At 46.6% G+C, this 18,801-nt stretch overlaps 1 protein-coding gene across 3 annotated transcripts in view; it reads right to left on the bottom strand.

Annotated features, from left to right (window-relative positions):
* LMO7 (LIM domain 7) overlaps window positions 1-18,801 on the bottom strand; it is a 181,085-nt gene that overhangs the window by 79,772 nt on the left and 82,512 nt on the right. For all 3 annotated transcript variants that reach the window (XM_081949423.1, XM_081949421.1, XM_081949422.1), the window contains exon 4: window positions 7,618-7,724. In XM_081949423.1, the coding sequence (XP_081805549.1) occupies window positions 7,618-7,724 (107 nt within the window). The remainder of the gene's footprint in view (window positions 1-7,617; window positions 7,725-18,801) is intronic.

The raw sequence follows: 18,801 nt of genomic DNA, 5'->3' as shown, positions 1-18,801 counted from the left end.
AGACGCATCTGAGCAGAGACATCTGGCTTAAGGCCTCATTCGGGATATCTCCTCACCATTCACTGGGAATTCGCAGGGAATCCAGCCCAATTACAGGCAGTCCTCGACTTATAACAGTTCATTTAATGACCGTTCAAAGAGTGGTGGGGTTGGCCCAGAGGTGGAACGCTCGTCTCACAGTCAGGAGGCTGTGAGTTCGATCCTAGGTAGAAGCAGATATTTCTCTCTCTGCACACAATGAGAATATATCTGTTGAACAAAACTCCTCATTGGCAACAGGAAGGGAATCAGGCCAGTAAAACACTCAGCTCTATTCAGTTGCCCAAACTCCACCCTGCAAGGGATTATGGGGTTGTTAAAAGATGATGATGATGATGATGATGATGATGATGATGATGATGATGATGATGATGATGATGATTTTAGTGATTGTTCAAAGATACAACGGCACGGGAAAAAGTGATTTATGACTGTTTTTCACACTTATGGCTTTTGCAGCATCCCCACAGTCACATGATCAAAATTCAGACGCTTGGCAACTGTCTCGCATTTATGACGGTTGCAGCATCCCGGGGTCACGTGATCCCCTTTTTGCGACCTTCTGACAAGCGAAGTCAATGGGGAACCCAGATTCATTTAACAATCACGTTACTAACAACTGCAGTTGCACTTAGCAACTGTGGCAAGAACTGTAAAATTCACTTCACCAGTGTCTCACTTAGCGAAAGGAATTTTGGGCTCAGCTGTGGTCGTAAGACTACCTGTAGAGTGACCCAAGGAACACTTAAAAGCAAACAGGCTTAGAACTAGCAAACAAAATCTTTGGTTTTTCCCACAGTTAACTGGAGCACATATATAGGATTCATTTCTCAGAGCAAGATTTTTTTCTTAAATTGAAACTAGTACCGCATTTTTTGGACTATAAGACGCACCGGTGTATAAGACGCACGAAGATTTTCTGGACTATAAGACGCACCGGTGTATAAGACGCACGAAGATTTCGAAGAGGTAAGTAAGAAAAAAAAGTTTTCATCCTCCCCGGCCCCCAAGAGCATTCTGCAGGCTTCAGCAGGGCGGGGGGAAGGCAAAAACGTCCCGGGTTTTGCGAGAAACGGGCCATTTTTTGCAAAAACGGGGGCATTTTTGCCTTCCCCAGCCCTGCTGAAGCCTGCAAAAAATGGCCCATTTTTTGCAAAAATTGGATGCTGGGGCGGGGCTTCGGGAGGCCAAACATGGCTGTATTAAGTGTATAAGACGCATCAACATTTCCACGCTCCTTTAAGGGGAAAAAAGGTGCATCTTATACTCCAAAAAATATGGTAATTCAAATTAAACATCTCAACATGTACAAAAGGGTGCATAGAAAATAGAAAAACCACATCAAGGTCCTGAAACCTCTGGGTGCAGCACCTAAAAGGATGACGCAAAAAGACCGAAGGATGTTGTGTAGCTTTCTCCAAGCGCCTGCAAGTATTTTTAGCTGGAGTTTCACATTGCACCCTATAATAATCTTGGCTGTTTCACTTCGAGACATGCTCATTTCCTACCGAAAGAGGAGATTAATGCCCAAGCTGCTTGTACGGAAAGTCAGCGCCAGGAAAAGTCTGGATGCACTCCTCCTTCTCTTTGTCCCATCTAGTTTTCGGTATATATATTTCCCCCGAGCTGATTAAAACAGGCATCAGATTCCAATGTTTGCAAAATGGGAAATCCACATCTGTAAAGACAGTAGCTTTCCAAATTCCCTCTTGGGGGGAAGTGGGGGGGGGGTTGAAGGATATGCATTATTTCTTTCATCACAGCCTTCCACTGTTCTGGCTGTAGTTGCAACCCATCATATCTGGAAGACATCACCAAGTACTTTATAGATATCCCAGCTAAGATGGAGGGAGGGAGGCTCTATTTTCAAACACAGCTCGAAAGTAAAGGAAACAGCTGTGGGAGTAAGAGTTCTGTTATGGGCCATCAGCAGCCAGCAGAGCTGGCAGCAGATTCGGACAGTGAGGAGGTTGGGGAGGAACAAGGGCCAGTCCTGAAGTCTGAGGAAGGCTCTGATGAGGGCTTTGTGGCAGAGAGGGGGCCAGAGCCGTATGCCAGTTATCAGCTGCCTTCGGAGTCAGACATCAGTGAGGCAGACAAACAGCTGGAGCCTGTTCCCAGTGTGCGCATGCACAGAGTTGCCAGATGAAGGGAACAGCTAAAGAACAGGGGTCGACTTGGGAGTAAGGCCACAGGTGGACGATGAATGGCCCCTCCCAGAGGAAATGAAAGAGGAGCAAAAGGGGAGTAGAGTTTGCAGGAGACAATTTGTTTGCTTAATTGGTTCGTGACTCTCTGAGACTCCTTGCCAAGTTCTGCAGAGCCTGGCAGCTCTCCAAGCCAGATAAGGTCTGTGACTGTAAATCTTCCCTTGAAAGACTTTGCTGGATGTGAATGAGCAGAATTCACAGTAAATTAATAAAAGAGGTTTTTGTCGGGACAAGGAGTTTGCTTCATGCTCTTGGGATGCCTCGGTCAGAACAAATTCATCGAAGAACAAAGACTGCCTTTTCTCCAGAACTATCAGTAGCCTGGATATCAATCCATTCGCCCAGTTTCACCCACAATCTCACAATCACTGCTTGGGCCTGCGGTTCCTAGGAAAGTTTCAACACAACTCTTGCACAACGGATTTACTATTTAGCAGCCTGATCTCCACTGATTTTCTCTGCTAGGGACTGCCACCTCCAATGAGCTCCTGTTACAGACTTATCATTCCAACCTTGATTAAGCCAACCCAGAAGAAAGGAACCATTTCTGAATGGCCAATGGACCTGCGGCAGCAGCTTTAGCCAATCGCTCTTGGACCATGCAGCCTGGACAGAGGCCAAGAAAGTGAAGGCCAAGAAAGATTCGAAAAACTATTTTGAAAGTGTTAAAGGCAAGCCGCTTGCCTTCCAGTTTGGGGAAAAGAGGTGAGATCTGGGAAGTTGGAACACTCTTACAGGACCATAATATAAAAGGGGTTGCCACAAAGAAGAAGGAGTCAACCTCTTCACCAAAGCACCTGAGGGCAGGACAAGAAGCAACGGATGGAAACTCATTAAGGAGAGAAGCAACCTAGAACTAAAGAGAAATTTCCTGGCAGTGAGAACAATTAATCAGTGGAAGGACTTACCTCCAGAAGTTGTAAATGCTCCAACACTAGAGGCTTTTAAAAAGAAACTGGACAGCCACATGTCTGAAATGGCATAAGGTCCCCTGCTTGAGCAGGAGACTCTTCCAACTCTATTATTCTGCTCTGCAAGACTTCCTCTGCTTACGTGTATCCATGCCAGGAAGCCCCATAAAAGCCCAGAATGGTATAGGATTTCCTACCATGGGCAAGAGATTGGACTGAAAGACCTCCAAGTTGTCTTCCAACTCTATTATTCTATTCTGTAATTCTTTCTATGATTGCATGCAGTGGTGGGTTTCAGGCGGTATGCCCCGGTATGGGCGTACTGGAGCCTGCCTGGAGCACCGGGTACCGTTCCGGTATGGTGCTCTGGAGGGCCCACCCACCCGCCCGAGCTCCTTACCTGTCCTTTAAAGCCTTCGGTGCTTCCGCTCATGCACATGGCATGTACAGCACTTGCGCGACACTCCGCTGAGCAGCTGGAGCATCACGGAGGCTTGCAGAGGCATCGCTGGAAGGTATGGCGCATGCACGCACTACACACGTTATGTGGAGAGCGCCATGCCCCGTTGCAACCATACCGGTTGCCACGGGATCCGGAACCCACCACTGATTACATGTGATTATGTTCAGCTATAGTGTTCAAAGAGGACTTTGACATCCAACAGGTTGTGGGCTGTCCCCAACGTGTAAGGCCTATATGGGCATGAAACGTTCTGCCACATGTCATGAGACATGTGTGGCCACCACTGTAGCCATCTCATCCAGCTCAAACAAAATCCAGAATGGTACAGGAACTCCTGCCCATGGACAGGGGGTTGGACACTAGAAGACCTCCAAGGTCCCTTCCAACCCTATTATTCTGCATTCTGAGTTCTTTTCTGCAACACAACATTCACAGAGAACCCTTCTCTCTCTCTCTCTTTCTCTCTCTTTCTCTCTTCCTCCCTCCCTCCCTCCCTTTTCTCTCTTTCTCTCTCTTCCTCCCTCCCTCCCTCCCTTTTCTCTCTTTCTCTCTCTTCCTCCCTCCCTCCCTCCCTCCCTTTTCTCTCTTTCTCTCTCTCCCTCTCTTGCACCCAGGTCGAAAGCTTTCGGGAGGGAAAAGGAAACGGGTCCTTGAGATAGTTACATACATGGCTTGTGACGCCGCAACCGGGAGGAAGATTGTGGCAGAAAACTCTCTCATCGCCTCTACATGCAGCAGCCAGTTTGACAGCATTTCCAGCAGACTGAGAGGGAATTGCACCGCCTTCTCATTTAACTCCCGCAGCAGGAGGGGACAGAGATAGAGAAAGGCAGGAATGCAAATCTGAAGCTGCAGGCCTTCTCGCCAGGCCCACACGTTGCCTCCTGGAAAAAGAAACTTGTTAGGGAAACTTGCCGGCTGTTGCTTTGCTTCTCCCCTAACAGGAAGGGGTGTCGTGGCGTTCCCAGCTTGGTCGCCTGGGAGCAATTCCGACAACACCGCAAGCACCGCTTGTCAGACAGGTCGCTTACGATGACTCGGTTTTCCAGGTTGCAAAAGATTTAGCCGGGTGGATTTCGCAAAGGTGTTTACACTTCTTCACGTGCCACTTTCTCTCAAAGCAAAGGGAGGGTCAAAGTGGAAAGAGAGCGCAACAGGCTTCATTGGGGTCCTCTTCCACAAATGCCACCGTTTGCCGAATTGCTTTCTTCTCTAACCCCCCCAGGAACACTCACAGTCTTGACAAACTATGAGGGATTTTGCCAGTCATTCCTTTCATTACACCTGTCTACTGCACGAGTCAAAAAGAGGGCTGTGAAAATATCTGCAGATCCTTCGCAACTTGAACATAAATTGTTTCAACTTCTACCCTCAAAACTGCACTGGACACCAGAACAACTAGATACAAGGACAGTTTTTCCCCAAATGCCATCACTCTGCTAAACAACTAATTCCCACAACATTGTCATATTACCTACTAAGACTGTATTACTATTATTCTTCTCTTCCTTCCTAGTACCTATCTCTTCCCACTTATGACTATAACCATGTTGCTTGAATCTTTAAAATGTGTATTGCTTTATTTGTTTCCTAGTATAATTTGATTTTATTAGTAACCCATGACTATCACTAAGTGTTGTATCTTATGATTCTTGATGAATGTATTCTGTTTTATTTTTCTTTATGTTCACTGAGAGCATCCGCACCAAAGACAAATTCCTTGTGTGTCCAATCACACTTGGCCAATACAGAATTCTATTCTATTCTATTTTGAAACTTAGAAACCATGTACGATTCTGTACCCACGCACGCCTTTTCTGGCATTCCCAAGCAGCTTGCACAACGCACTTCAACGAGCAAATCTAAAATAATTGTTTGAACAATTAAGCAAGTCCTTTTTCTTTTTTTTGAAGCCGGCTACAACGTCCTTGACATTTGTTTTGTTAGGTCTATATGCCCTTCCTGAAACGAAGCAGGTACACACCGAGATAGACAGTTCGTAGCAAAACTTTCTGAGCATTTTCTGGTGGCGCAGAGGAAAAGCTGTCCTTGGGGAAGAACGGAATTCTTCTTCGTCACTTTTGGGTCAACGTTAGGGAGGGTTGAGATGACGAATGCCGTATCTCAGAAAAGGGATGTCATAGGTTAAAGGTGCGGTTGCCCAGAGTTTCAGGTAAAGCTGAGGTAAAAGTTAAAACCAAACTATTTCCTGGTCTACCGTTGCTGAGTGAAGCCAGAAGCTGTCATGTAGCTACTCGCATGTCACCCATATTTCTCTACAGAGGAGAGAGTCTGCATTCTATGTATAGTTTTACGGGGTTAATATCTGAAAGGTTGACTGAATTTTGCCGTTACGTTTTACCACTTTTTGTGCCACAATTATTAATCGAATCGCTCCAATTGTGAGCAACACAATAAGTGAGTAACACAGTGGTTAAGTGAATCTGGCTTCCCCACTGACTTGTCCAAGTGCGATCACACAACCCCCGGGACACTGCAACCGTCATAAGTGTGAGTCAGTTGCCAGGCACCCAGGTTTTGCTCATGTGACTATGGGGATATTGCAATGGTCGTAAGTGTGAAAAGGGGTCATTAGTCACTTTTTCCCTGCTGTTGTAACTTCAAACTGTCACTAAATGAACTGTTGCAAGTCGACAACTACCTGTATCAATTTGTCAAGTAGTTTAGCATAGTTTACATCATATGATAAATAGATAGATGATTGATAAGAGAGAGAGAGATGATAGACAGATAGAGAGAGTTAGAAATAGAGAGTTGTAGATGATAGATAGATAGATAGATAGATAGATAGATAGATAGATAGATAGATAGAAAAGAGAGAGATAACAGAGAGAGAGAGAGAAAGGTAGAGATAGATGCTAGGTATAGATAGAAAGAGAGAGAGAGAAAGGTAGAGGTATAGATGATGATAGATAGATAGATAGATAGATAGATAGATAGATAGATAGATAGATGCGAGAGAGATGATAGGGAGATAGAAAGGTAGGTAGATAGGTAGGTGGTAGGTAGGTAGATAGATAGATAGATAGATAGATAGATAGATAGATAGATAGATAGATAGATAGATAGATAGATAGATAATAGATGGATGGATGGATGGATGGATGGATGGATGATAGATAGATAGATAGATAGATAGATAGATAGATGATAGATAGATAGATGATAGATAGATGATAGATAGATGATAGATAGATGATAGATGATAGATGGATGGATGGATGGATGGATGGATGGATGGATGGATGATAGATATAGGTACATAGTGTTCCATAGGGAGAAGGAGGCAGGCAGGAACTGAGGCAAGGCAGTTGTTGAAGCTAACACAGCCTTTATTAATAGTATAACACGGCAAAATGTAAGGCAAACCTCGACCCGACAAACAGCAACATTTGACAGCTGACAGCTCTTTTATACTAGAGCTGTCAGACACTGAACCAATAGAATGGCTGCATTCTCCCGCCAGCTGGCTGCTCGCGACTCAACCAATCAGGGCCGGCAATGATAGTTAATGGTGTCGTAGCCTCGAGGACTTAACAGATAGAAAGAGAGAGAGAGAGAGAAAGGTAGGGATAGATAGATGATAGAGAGAAGAGAGAAAGATGATAGAGAGAGAGAGAAAGGTAGAGATAGATGCTAGATAGATATAGATAGAGAAAAAAGGTAGAGCTATAGATGATAGATAGAAAGAGAAAGATGATAGAGAAAGAGATACAAAGACATAGATGAAATATCTATAGGGAGAGAGAGAAAGAGAAAGAGAAAGAGAGGGAGGAGGGAGGGAGGGAGGGAGGGAGGGAGAGAGAGAGAGAGAGAGAGAGAGAGAGAGAGAGAGAGAGAGAGAGAGAGAGAGAGAGAGAATCCTGAAGATTGGGCTAGCTTTTTGGAACTTAACAGCAAATCTCAACTTGTCAATCTCAACAAGATTCAACAACATCCACACATAGAAAGCCGAGGACTTAGCCATACTTACTTGACGGTAACTCGATTAGATAAATCCTGAAGGTCACCCGGATGAAAAAGCTGAGCTTCTTTTAATCCCAGGTTTTCACAAGCTTTCAAAAAGACGTTGATATTATCCTGCGAAAGAAGAGCAGAAGGTGTCCACTTAGTTTAGGAGCGTGGCAGAAAGTGTGCAGGTCTCAAAGTTCAGCCTGGTCTTCACGATCGCCGATGACAAGTAACATTTCCTGTGGCCCCTGGTAGCCACTCCGGAGCTGGCTTAACTGACAGGCAGGTTAAAGATTAGCAAGTATAAAGGCAAAAAAAAAAAAACGGGGCTGGCCAGTGAGGAGCGGCGTCTCCCCCTCGGTGTCAGCTCTGCAAACAAACACCCTCTTTTTTTTAAAAGCTTTGCATGACAAGCCTCACCTCTCACATTTAAAAATAACTCCGGCTGCTGACATTCACCCACCCAGGAATGGTTGCCAACGGAGGAGCGAAGGAGGAGGAACTCTCGTTTCTATGCCACCAAGGATTGCAAAAAGCACCACCTGCGAGTGGGTTTTGGTTACCAGAGGACGGAGCAGAGAAAGAGAAAGAGAGAGAGAGAAAGAGGCAAGGCAGAAGGCGAGGCCAGAGCAGAATCTGTGGTTTCACTGGGCAAACTGGGTGTGGCTGAGCATTTATTTCCACCACCACCTGCTCCAGGGAGAGCTTACCTCCAGCCCTGCCAAGAGAGATAGAGGAAGTGAGGTTCTCCGTGGCTGGGAATGCTAACCTGTCTTAACTCTTTAGCGTAAGTCCCTGATCCTTCCCCTCCCAAGAAATGTTTCAATTATAAACTGTTTGTTTGTTTGTTTAGTTTGTTTTATTTGTCAACAAGTACAAGGAAACAAGTATGAAAACACATGAAAAAATGGCACAAATAAATGGATATAAATAAGCAAAACATAGCCATAAACACATAAAAAGAGTACATATAAATGGCCCAATAGGAGAGGAACGGTAGGCACTCTGGTGCACTTACGCACGCCCCCCTTAGGGACCTCTTAAGAAATGTGTAAGGTCCATGGCAGAAGGTAAAAGGTATGGGGGTTAGAGGAACTAACAACAAGATCAGGTAGGGCGTTGCACAGTTTTACTACTCTATTGCTGAAATCGTTTTTCCTGCAATCAAGATTTGAACGGATTGCATTTAGTTTGTATCTATTGATAGCCCTTGCGTTATTGCAGTTGAACTAAATGTAGCCATTAACAGGTAGGACGTTGTGCCAGATTATCTTGTGCACTAAGCTCAGGTCAGAACGTAGACGGCGTAGTTCAAGGCTATCCAAGACTGGTGGTATACAGAATTTTATTACGAGCAGAGTACTCTTCTTGTAACTAGATTATAAACACTGGGAAACAACACTCGGGATAAGAAGCATGCCCAACTGGGAGACAAGCAATCCCAACTTCAGAAGTCAGGGTCGTTTGCAGTTAAAGTTTGCAAACTTGGCTGCCCCAAAAAGTTAGGCTGATGTGCCCATCGGGCTGAATGATAATTCAGACCAAAAACCCTTCAGTGAAGAATCTCAAGGACGACTCACGCCCTGGTTGGCACTTCCTTACCCTCCTACCATCGGGAAGGAGATATAGAATCATAGCCAGCCGCACAAACAGGCTGGAGAGCAGTGGGCTGTCAAGACTCCTGAAGGCAAAATAACAACACAACTATGTAGTACGATGGACTTGCAGGGCCGGCGCAATGTGTAACATGTTCACACTGGTGCAATAGGACTGGGTGTTCGTTAATATGATTGATTAGGTTAGGGCCATGATGGCGAACCTATGGCACGCTTGCCATAGGTGGCACACAGAGCCCAATCTGTTGGCACGCGTGTTGTCACCAGCTGCTCTTATGGTTTCCAGTGCTCCAGCTGGTCTTCGTGGGCACTGGAGCACCAGAAAATGGCCTGAAAACGGCCTGAAAATGGCCCCAAAATGACCTGAAAACGGTCTGAAAATGGCCCCAAAATGGCCTGAAAACAGCCTGAAAATGGCCCAAAAAGTGGCCTGAAAATGGCCCAAAATCGTCTAAAAACAGCCCTAAAAATGGCCTGAAAATGGCCTGAAAACAGCCTGAAAACAGAGCCCAAATGGCCTGAAAATGGCCCCAAAATGACCTGAAAATGGCCGCAGAAATGGCTTGAAAATGGCTCAAAATGGCCTGAAAACAGCCCCCAAACGGCCTGAAAAATGGTCTGAAAACAGCCCCAAAACAGCCTAAAAATAGCCCAAAAATGATCTGAAAATGGCCCCAAAATGGCCTGAAAACAGCCCGAAAAACTGCCAAAAATGGCGGAAAAACAGGCACGTATGTTCCACTTTGGGCACTCAGTGCTGAAAAGGTTCACCATTAGTGGGTTAGGGGTTTTCTGTTTTTACTGTGAGTTGTATTGTGTTGGGTGTGCGTGTGTGTGTATGTGCACTGAGAGAGCTCAACCAATCTCATTGCACACATGTTGTGCACCGGCAAATAAAGAATGATTGTAACGGTCTCTCCTTCCTGCCTTTGGGCTGGTCAGCTGGGGCAAAGGGAAGCCCGGTTTAGCAATGTCTGAAAAATGACAAGCCTCACACGTGCCTGGAGAGGGGGAAGGGGGAAATAGATGTTTTCTCACCCTCCAGGCACAAGAGGTTAAGACGAAAACTAATTACACTCTATAGGGAATCAATATCCCTGCTCTGAAAACACAAAAAGAAGGCCATTGTGTGGGGCAGTTGAGGATTAGAACCCTTGAAATTCATTTCCGCAGCCACAAATATTTGTATTTGTCCTCTTTGGATTCTATTTTGTGGGCTGAGAGAGGACAAGGGACCAAAGTCCATGGCGGAGGGGAGGTCGGAGTTTTGCTTGTAAACAGGTCTCCGGATTACCCTGAGCTGTAATAACTCCAGCAGCCTTTGCTCCCTGGCACAGCATGTGGCTAAGCAGGGCAGGTGCCCAGGATGCTAATTCTTTGGGTGGGGGAATCAGCACACTCCCACATGGTTTGGGTGAGGAGGCAGCCATTCCAAAGGGCAGCCCACCCACTGCTGTTTGCTCTGCAAACAACTCGGAGATTCCTGGATTCCAGAATGTTTCCGCTTCTGATACTCAGGCTTGGCTCCAACTAGCAATCCATCGAACAGTTGCCTAAAAGCTTCCCAGTTTGCAGTTATCAAAAGATAACTTATTGGATTGCTGGAGAAAGCTACTGTATGTTTGGAAAGTTCGTGTTGAAAGGAAATCGGGCCACCGAAGAACATGGTGAACGCAGAACACGGAGCATAGAACAACTCAAAGAAGTAGTACAAGATGTGGAGAGACCTTGGCCCATCGAATCACCAAGAGTCGGACACAACTGAACGGATAACATCATCAACAACAACTATTGGCTCACTCACTCCATCTTGCAGCTTCGGTGCTTCCCTCCCTGAGTGCTGTCTTCCCGCTGAACTATGCACCCACCTCCTCTTTGACGCTCGTGAGGTTATAGGTGCCAAGACGCATAGCTGTATTTACTGAGTATAGAATAATAAAATTGGAAGGGATCTTAGAGATCTTCTAGTCCAACCCCCAGCTCAAGCAGGAGACCTTATCCCATTTCAAACAAGTGGCGGTGCAGTCTTTTCTTAAAAGCTGCCAATTGTGGCAGTACTCGCAACGTCTAAAAGCAAGCCGCTCCACTGGCTAGGAAGTTTCCCCTTAGTTCTAGGCTGCTTCTCTCCTTGAGTGGTTTCCACTCAAGGTTTCTTGTTTCTTGTCTCTAGACTAGCCAGACCCAATTCCACCAACTGTTCGTCATATCTTTTAGTCTCCAGGCCCTTAATCAACTTAGTTGCTCTTCTCTGCACTGTTTCCAAAGTCTTGGAGAGGGGTTTAATCTCCAAGCTTGTTTCAATTTAATTTCTCAACATTTCGTTACCAGGCTGGGTAACATCAGCAGCAGGATTTTCTTCTCCTATTCTCCTTAGCTTATAAATGTCTTGTGTGTGTGTGTCAAAGTCCCGACTGACAATCGCAACCAAAACAAGCACATTCGAGAAATGCCAATGTCTCAGTGCAAAACTTCATCGAGTACATGATTTCGGCACTACTGAAGGCAAAACCAGCTCTACCTAATTCCCATGCAAAGCCACATAGTTACAATATGAAATTCCCCCTCCCCCCCCCCATTAGTGCAGGTCACATTGTCCAATTGAGGTTTGTTGCATTGTTATGAGAAAGAGTGTCTGGGTTTGGCTAACAGCTGCAGATGTGTCCTTAGTTCTCACAGCTCTCCTCCTCGAAGTCTGGAGTCTGCATTCCTTCTCACCCTTCCCTTCCTCCCTTGTTCATTGGCAAGCCGAGAAGCAATAACAGCATAAGCGCCAGTGTGCCAGTGTGGCCGGCTGGTCATGTGATTGGCTATTAGTTTGCAGTTAATATTTAAATTCTCAGAATAGAAAAAGGAAATTCTGATGATGATGATGATGTTACCTAGTCTGGTAACGAAACGTCCAGAAACTAAATTGAAAGAAGCTTGGAGTACAAACCACTGCCAAAAATCTAAAAAACGAGCTATAAGTCTTGTCTATTATTTCAGGGCAGAATTACAGAATTGATTTCAGGCGGTCTGAATCCAGCAACCAAATCATGGGACAATTTGTTATTTCTTTTGATCTCACAGCAAGAGGCAGCACTGTTTACACAAAAGGACCCCTTATCATGAGAAAGGCATGTGAGAGACAGGACATGTTATGCAGTAAAATTTTTTTTTAAATAAAAACAAAACAAAAAAATAATTCCTGGCCTGCACTCAATTCCAGCTGAGCATCGCTCGAGTTAGCTGCTTTCTTCACTTGCTTAAGCAAAGGGATGGGCGGGAATCGCGTCATCAATGCGAGTTATGGAATGTGCCACCAAACCGCCAACATCACCCTTCTCCCTTCAGCTGGGCACCATTGCAAGCCGGGGTGGGGGGGCTTTTTGAGCAGGGACGGGAGGAGGGAAAAGAGGTGTGTGAGAAAGGGATAAACCACACTCTAAACCAGGAGTTGATCCCCTAGCACAGGGATGAGCAAACTGCGGCTCTGGAGCCACATGTGGCTCTTTCAGCCCTCTGCTGCGGCTCCCTGTCATTCAAAATATGCGTCACAACTGCCAACATGCAACACCCGCCAGAACGTGCTTTTTTGAGCTCTTTGACCCCAGAAGGCCAACCTTGGATAAATCCAAGAAAAGAAAAGTTTCAGAAGAAAACAGAACATTTAATTCAACTACATATGCTAGTTTTGTGGCTGCCCAGGAAATAGTCAGGCACGGGAAGAGTTTTGTGGCTCCTGATGTTTTCTTTTCTGTGGGAAACGGGTCCAAATGGCTCTTTGAGGGTTTAAGGTTGCCGACCCCTGTCCTAGCACAAATGCTGGCTTCTTTTCTGTCTTAATGTGCATACACAGGCTTCTACAGGTAGTCCTCAACTTACGATAGTTCATTGGGTGGAAACTAATCAAGGAGAGAAGCAACTTAGAACTGAGGAGAAACTTCCTGACAGTTAGAACAATTAATCAGTGGAACAGAAGTTGCCTCCAGAAGTTGTGAATGCCCCAACACTGGAAGTCTTTAAGAAGAAGTTGGATAGCCATTTGTCTGAAACGGTATAGGGTTTCCTGCCTAGGCAGTGGGTTGGACTAGAAGACCTCCAAGGTCCCTTCCAACTCTGCTATTGTATTGTATTGTATTGTATTGTATTGTATTGTATTGTATTGTATTTAGTGACCCTTCAAAGTTACAACGGCACCGAAAAAGGTGACTTTCACACTGACAACCGTCGCAGCCTCCCTGGGGTCATGTGATCAAAATTGGGAACGGATTCACATTTATGACCATTGTAGCAATAGCACTTAGACGTATATACCACTCTACGGTGCTTTACAGCCCTCTTTAAGAAGTTTACAGAGTCAGCCTATTGCCCCCAACAATCTGGCTCCTCATTTTACCCACCTCGGAAGGATGGAAGGCTGAGTCAACCTTGAGCCTGGTGAGATTTGAACTGCCAAATTGCAGGCAGCCGACAGGCAGCAGAAGTAGCCTGCAGTACCACACTCTAACCACTGCGCCATGGTTGTAGTGTCCCTGGGGTCATGCGACCCCATTTGCCACCTTCTGACAAGTGAAGTCGATGGAAGAAACCAGATTCCCTTAACAACTTTGTTACTCATTTAACCACTGCAGCCATTCGTTTAACAACTGTGGCAAGTAAAAAATAAGACTAATGTTGGCCTCAATTGTGGTTGTTAAGTCGAGGACAAACTGTACTTGAGTTTCAACAGGGCTAAAAGTCAGACAGGAAGGAGACCGAGCCGTAATAGCTGTGGATTAGTTAGTATATGTAGGCCCTAACAAATTGAAACCTTTCAGTCAATTATACAAACACTTCTCTTCAAGCATTTATTCTCGCAACTTCAAGTTGTTTCAGTGTATGTTTATTAATTCTGAAACACTTCAACAGCACACACCTGTAGCTTATACTGAGAATGACACAATTACAGCCTTGCAAATCATGGCATTGTAATAACAGGAACACCGATGAATACCGGATAACAAATAAGCCGGATTAAAATATTAAAGTGGGTTTGAGCGTCCCCACCACCACCACCTAAATATCACACAACCAGTAGCGGAAATCGCTATGCTGTCCTATTTAGGCACGTTTTTGAGGCTGGGCGCATGAGTGGTAGGCATGCGCATGAGCAAAGCACATGTGGAGGCCAGGCGCATGCGTGGAAGGGACACAAAGCGGGCGGGTAAGCCGTGCGGCAATCCGGTGGTAACAAAATGTGAAACCCACTCCTGACACTAGTTAATTTAGAGCTTCTACAGAATGGATATATTTGCATGTAGAACGAATGGTGTATTTGTATAGATGCTAAGAATACATATCCAAAAGTGTTTTTCTTCGTCTTCTTCAAGAAAATCAGAGTATAATAAATTATTATGAAGTTTTTCTTCTTCTTCTCCTTCTCCTTTCTTTTCAAATCTAGTCAGAGAAAGAATTAGGGAGAAGAGTTTTATGGGAGGGAGGGAGGGAGCCCACATGCGGGATTACACAGCACAATTTTGCTGCATTACTCAACAGTTGTCGTGGAACTGAACAATCGTAACCTTCTATTTACCTTTGATATGATTCTTCCTCCCCCCCCCCCCCCGATTCTTGGGATATTCTTTGGAATAGAGCCACAGCCTATTCGTGGCTCTGGATTATCAGCAGTCTAAATTTCATCATGGTACCACGAGATTTCTCCATCAAAAAGGAAGATTAAATCCTTGTCATATGAATTCTTTTCACAGACTTTTAAGGTTTTGAATCTTGAAGGAAACGGTATGGTGTACCCTATTAAGCCTTTTAATTAACAAAAATCAAGAAGTAGAATAATCTCTCTATATATCTATGTCATCTATATATATCCCATTATCTATCTATCTATCTATCTATCTATCTATCTATCTATCTATCTATCTATCTATCTATCTATCATCTATCCATCTATCATCTATCTATCTATCATCTATCTATCTATCTATCTATCTATCTATCTATCTATCTATCTATCTATCTATCTATCTATCTATCTATCTATCTATCTATCTATCTATCTATCGGCCTGCCTGCCTGCCCCTCCGTCCGTCTACCTACCTACCTACCTATCTACCTGCTTTTCTAACAGATAGCATTAAGAGCTGATATTTAATTGATTAATAAAATGATTCTAAAATATTCTCACCGCAATAACTGTAAAACCTTACAGATATACTGTAAGAAGGGGCCAAAGGGCACTAAACAAATGTCTCACTTAGCAACATACATTTGGGGGCCCAATTGTGGCCTTACGTCCAGGACTACCTGTATAGTGACTTGAGAAACACTACATCTGCAACTGTATGAAAGTTAATCTTGACATTCGTTAAGCAATTAAAATACCTAAAAAACCCATAAATTCTGGCATCTTCAAATTACTAGTTTGTATATATTGGTAGAATACATACTTTCTTACACACACACACACACACACACACACACACACACACACACACACTGACCAACCCTTGCCACAAATATCTGGAAAAGTCAACAACTCTGAAGCTGTTTCAACAATGCAATTCCATTTACGACAGTATCATAGTTCTAGCTATATAAATGTTTTGTTCCTTTCTGTTCTCTTCCTTCCTGCAAGCACTCAAACCTTTTTCACCTTCTCTTCAAGCCCAGTCAATTCAATAGTAGTTTGTCCTTTTCAACCCCGTCACGTTGATGAATCACTGCCTTGAATGAAACGTACAGTTTCCCCTGTATTTCTCTAGTATTCTAAAGAAAAATGGTGCGAGGTAGTGTTAATATTTTCAGTGTGTGTTTGTGTGTATGTTTGTATGTCTGTGTGCTAAGCAATATTTCATTCCCAGGAATTATCCCCCATTATTGATCTTATTCTGAGAGAGAAGAGAGAGATGGGGAGGGGGGAGGAGGAGGAGGGAGGGAGGGAGAGAGAGGGAGAGACAGAGAGAGAGGGAGGGAGTGACAGAAGAAGTTAGAGAGAGACCAAGAAAGGGGAGGGAGGGAGGGAGAGAGAGACCAAGAGTGGGGAGGGAGGGAGAGAGAGAGAAAGAGCAAGGGAGAGAGAGAGAGGAAGGGAGAGAGAGACCAAGAGAGGGGAGGGAGGGAGAGAGAGAGAGAGACCAAGAGAGGGGAGGGAGGGAGGGAGAGAGAGACCAAGAGAGGGGAGGGAGAGAGGGAGAGAGAGAGAGACCAAGAAAGGGGAGGGAGGGAGGGAGAGAGAGACCAAGAGTGGGGAGGGAGGGAGAGAGAGAGAAAGAGCAAGGGAGAGAGAGAGAGACCAAGAGAGGGGAGGGAGGGAGGGAGAGAGAGACCAAGAGTGGGGAGGGAGGGAGAGAGAGAGAAAGAGCAAGGGAGAGAGAGAGAGAGAGACCAAGAGAGGGGAGGGAGGGAGGGGGAGAGAGAGGGGAAGGGAGAGAGAGAGAGGAAGGGAGAGAGAGACCAAGAGAGGGGAGGGAGGGAGAGAGAGAGAGAGAGACCAAGAGAGGGGAGGGAGAGAGGGAGAGAGAGAGAGACCAAGAAAGGGGAGGGAGGGAGGGAGAGAGAGACCAAGAGTGGGGAGGGAGGGAGAGAGAGAGAAAGAGCAAGGGAGAGAGAGAGAGACCAAGAGAGGGGAGGGAGGGAGGGAGAGAGAGACCAAGAGTGGGGAGGGAGGGAGAGAGAGAGAAAGAGCAAGGGAGAGAGAGAGAGAGAGACCAAGAGAGGGGAGGGAGGGAGGGAGAGAGAGGGGGGAAGGGAGAGAGAGAGAGGAAGGGAGAGACCAAGAGAGGGGAGGGAGGGAGAGAGAGAGAGAGACCAAGAGAGGGGAGGGAGAGAGGGAGAGAGAGAGAGGAAGGGAGAGAGAGACCAAGAGAGGGGAGGGAGGGAGGGAGAGACCAAGAGAGGGGAGGGAGAGAGGGAGAGAGAGAGAGGAAGGGAGAGAGAGACCAAGAAAGGGGAGGGAGGGAGGGAGAGAGAGACCAAGAGTGGGGAGGGAGGGAGGGAGAGAGAGAGAGGAAGGGAGAGAGAGACCAAGAAAGGGGAGGGAGGGAGAGAGAGAGAGACCAAGAAAGGGGAGGGAGGGAGGGAGAGAGAGACCAAGAGTGGGGAGGGAGGGAGAGAGAGAGAAAGAGCAAGGGAGAGAGAGAGAGACCAAGAGAGGGGAGGGAGGGAGGGAGGGAGAGAGAGACCAAGAGTGGGGAGGGAGGGAGAGAGAGAGAAAGAGCAAGGGAGAGAGAGAGAGAGAGACCAAGAGAGGGGAGGGAGGGAGGGAGAGAGAGAGGGGAAGGGAGAGAGAGAGAGGAAGGGAGAGACCAAGAGAGGGGAGGGAGGGAGAGAGAGAGAGAGACCAAGAGAGGGGAGGGAGAGAGGGAGAGAGAGAGAGGAAGGGAGAGAGAGACCAAGAGAGGGGAGGGAGGGAGGGAGAGACCAAGAGAGGGGAGGGAGAGAGGGAGAGAGAGAGAGGAAGGGAGAGAGAGACCAAGAAAGGGGAGGGAGGGAGGGAGAGAGAGACCAAGAGTGGGGAGGGAGGGAGGGAGAGAGAGAGAGGAAGGGAGAGAGAGACCAAGAAAGGGGAGGGAGGGAGGGAGAGAGAGAGAGACCAAGAAAGGGGAGGGAGGGAGGGAGAGAGAGACCAAGAGTGGGGAGGGAGGGAGAGAGAGAGAAAGAGCAAGGGAGAGAGAGAGAGACCAAGAGAGGGGAGGGAGAGAGGGAGAGAGAGAGAGGAAGGGAGAGAGAGACCAAGAGAGGGGAGGGAGGGAGGGAGAGAGAGACCAAGAGAGGGGAGGGAGAGAGGGAGAGAGAGAGAGGAAGGGAGAGAGAGACCAAGAAAGGGGAGGGAGGAAGAGAGAGAGAGACCAAGAAAGGGGAGGGAGGGAGGGAGAGAGAGACCAAGAGTGGGGAGGGAGGGAGAGAGAGAGAAAGAGCAAGGGAGAGAGAGAGAGACCAAGAGAGGGGAGGGAGGGAGGGAGAGAGAGACCAAGAGTGGGGAGGGAGGGAGAGAGAGAGAAAGAGCAAGGGAGAGAGAGAGAGAGAGACCAAGAGAGGGGAGGGAGGGAGGGAGAGAGAGAGGGGAAGGGAGAGAGAGAGAGGAAGGGAGAGAGAGACCAAGAGAGGGGAGGGAGGGAGAGAGAGAGAGAGACCAAGAGAGGGGAGGGAGAGAGAGAGAGGAAGGGAGAGAGAGACCAAGAGAGTGGAGGGAGGGAGGGAGAGAGAGACCAAGAGAGGGGAGGGAGAGAGGGAGAGAGAGAGAGGAAGGGAGAGAGAGACCAAGAAAGGGGAGGGAGGGAGGGAGAGAGAGACCAAGAGTGGGGAGGGAGGGAGAGAGAGAGAAAGAGCAAGGGAGAGAGAGAGAGACCAAGAGAGGGGAGGGAGGGAGGGAGGGAGAGAGGGGAAGGGAGAGAGAGAGAGGAAGGGAGAGAGAGACCAAGAGAGGGGAGGGAAGGAGAGAGAGAGCGAGACCAAGAGAGGGGAGGGAGAGAGAGAGAGGAAGGGAGAGAGAGACCAAGAGAGGGGAGGGAGGGAGATGGTGATGAAGGGGGACAGCAAGTTAGGATGAAAGAGACCAAGAGAAGGGAGGGAGGGAGAGAGAGGAAGGGAGAGAGAGAGACCAAGAGTGGGGA

This window comes from Natrix helvetica (assembly GCF_964273705.1).
Source record: "Natrix helvetica genome assembly, chromosome: 3".
NCBI classification, from domain to species: domain Eukaryota; kingdom Metazoa; phylum Chordata; class Lepidosauria; order Squamata; family Natricidae; genus Natrix; species Natrix helvetica.
The sequence above is the reverse complement of the archived record's forward strand: the minus strand, read 5'-3'. Positions and strand labels throughout refer to the sequence as shown.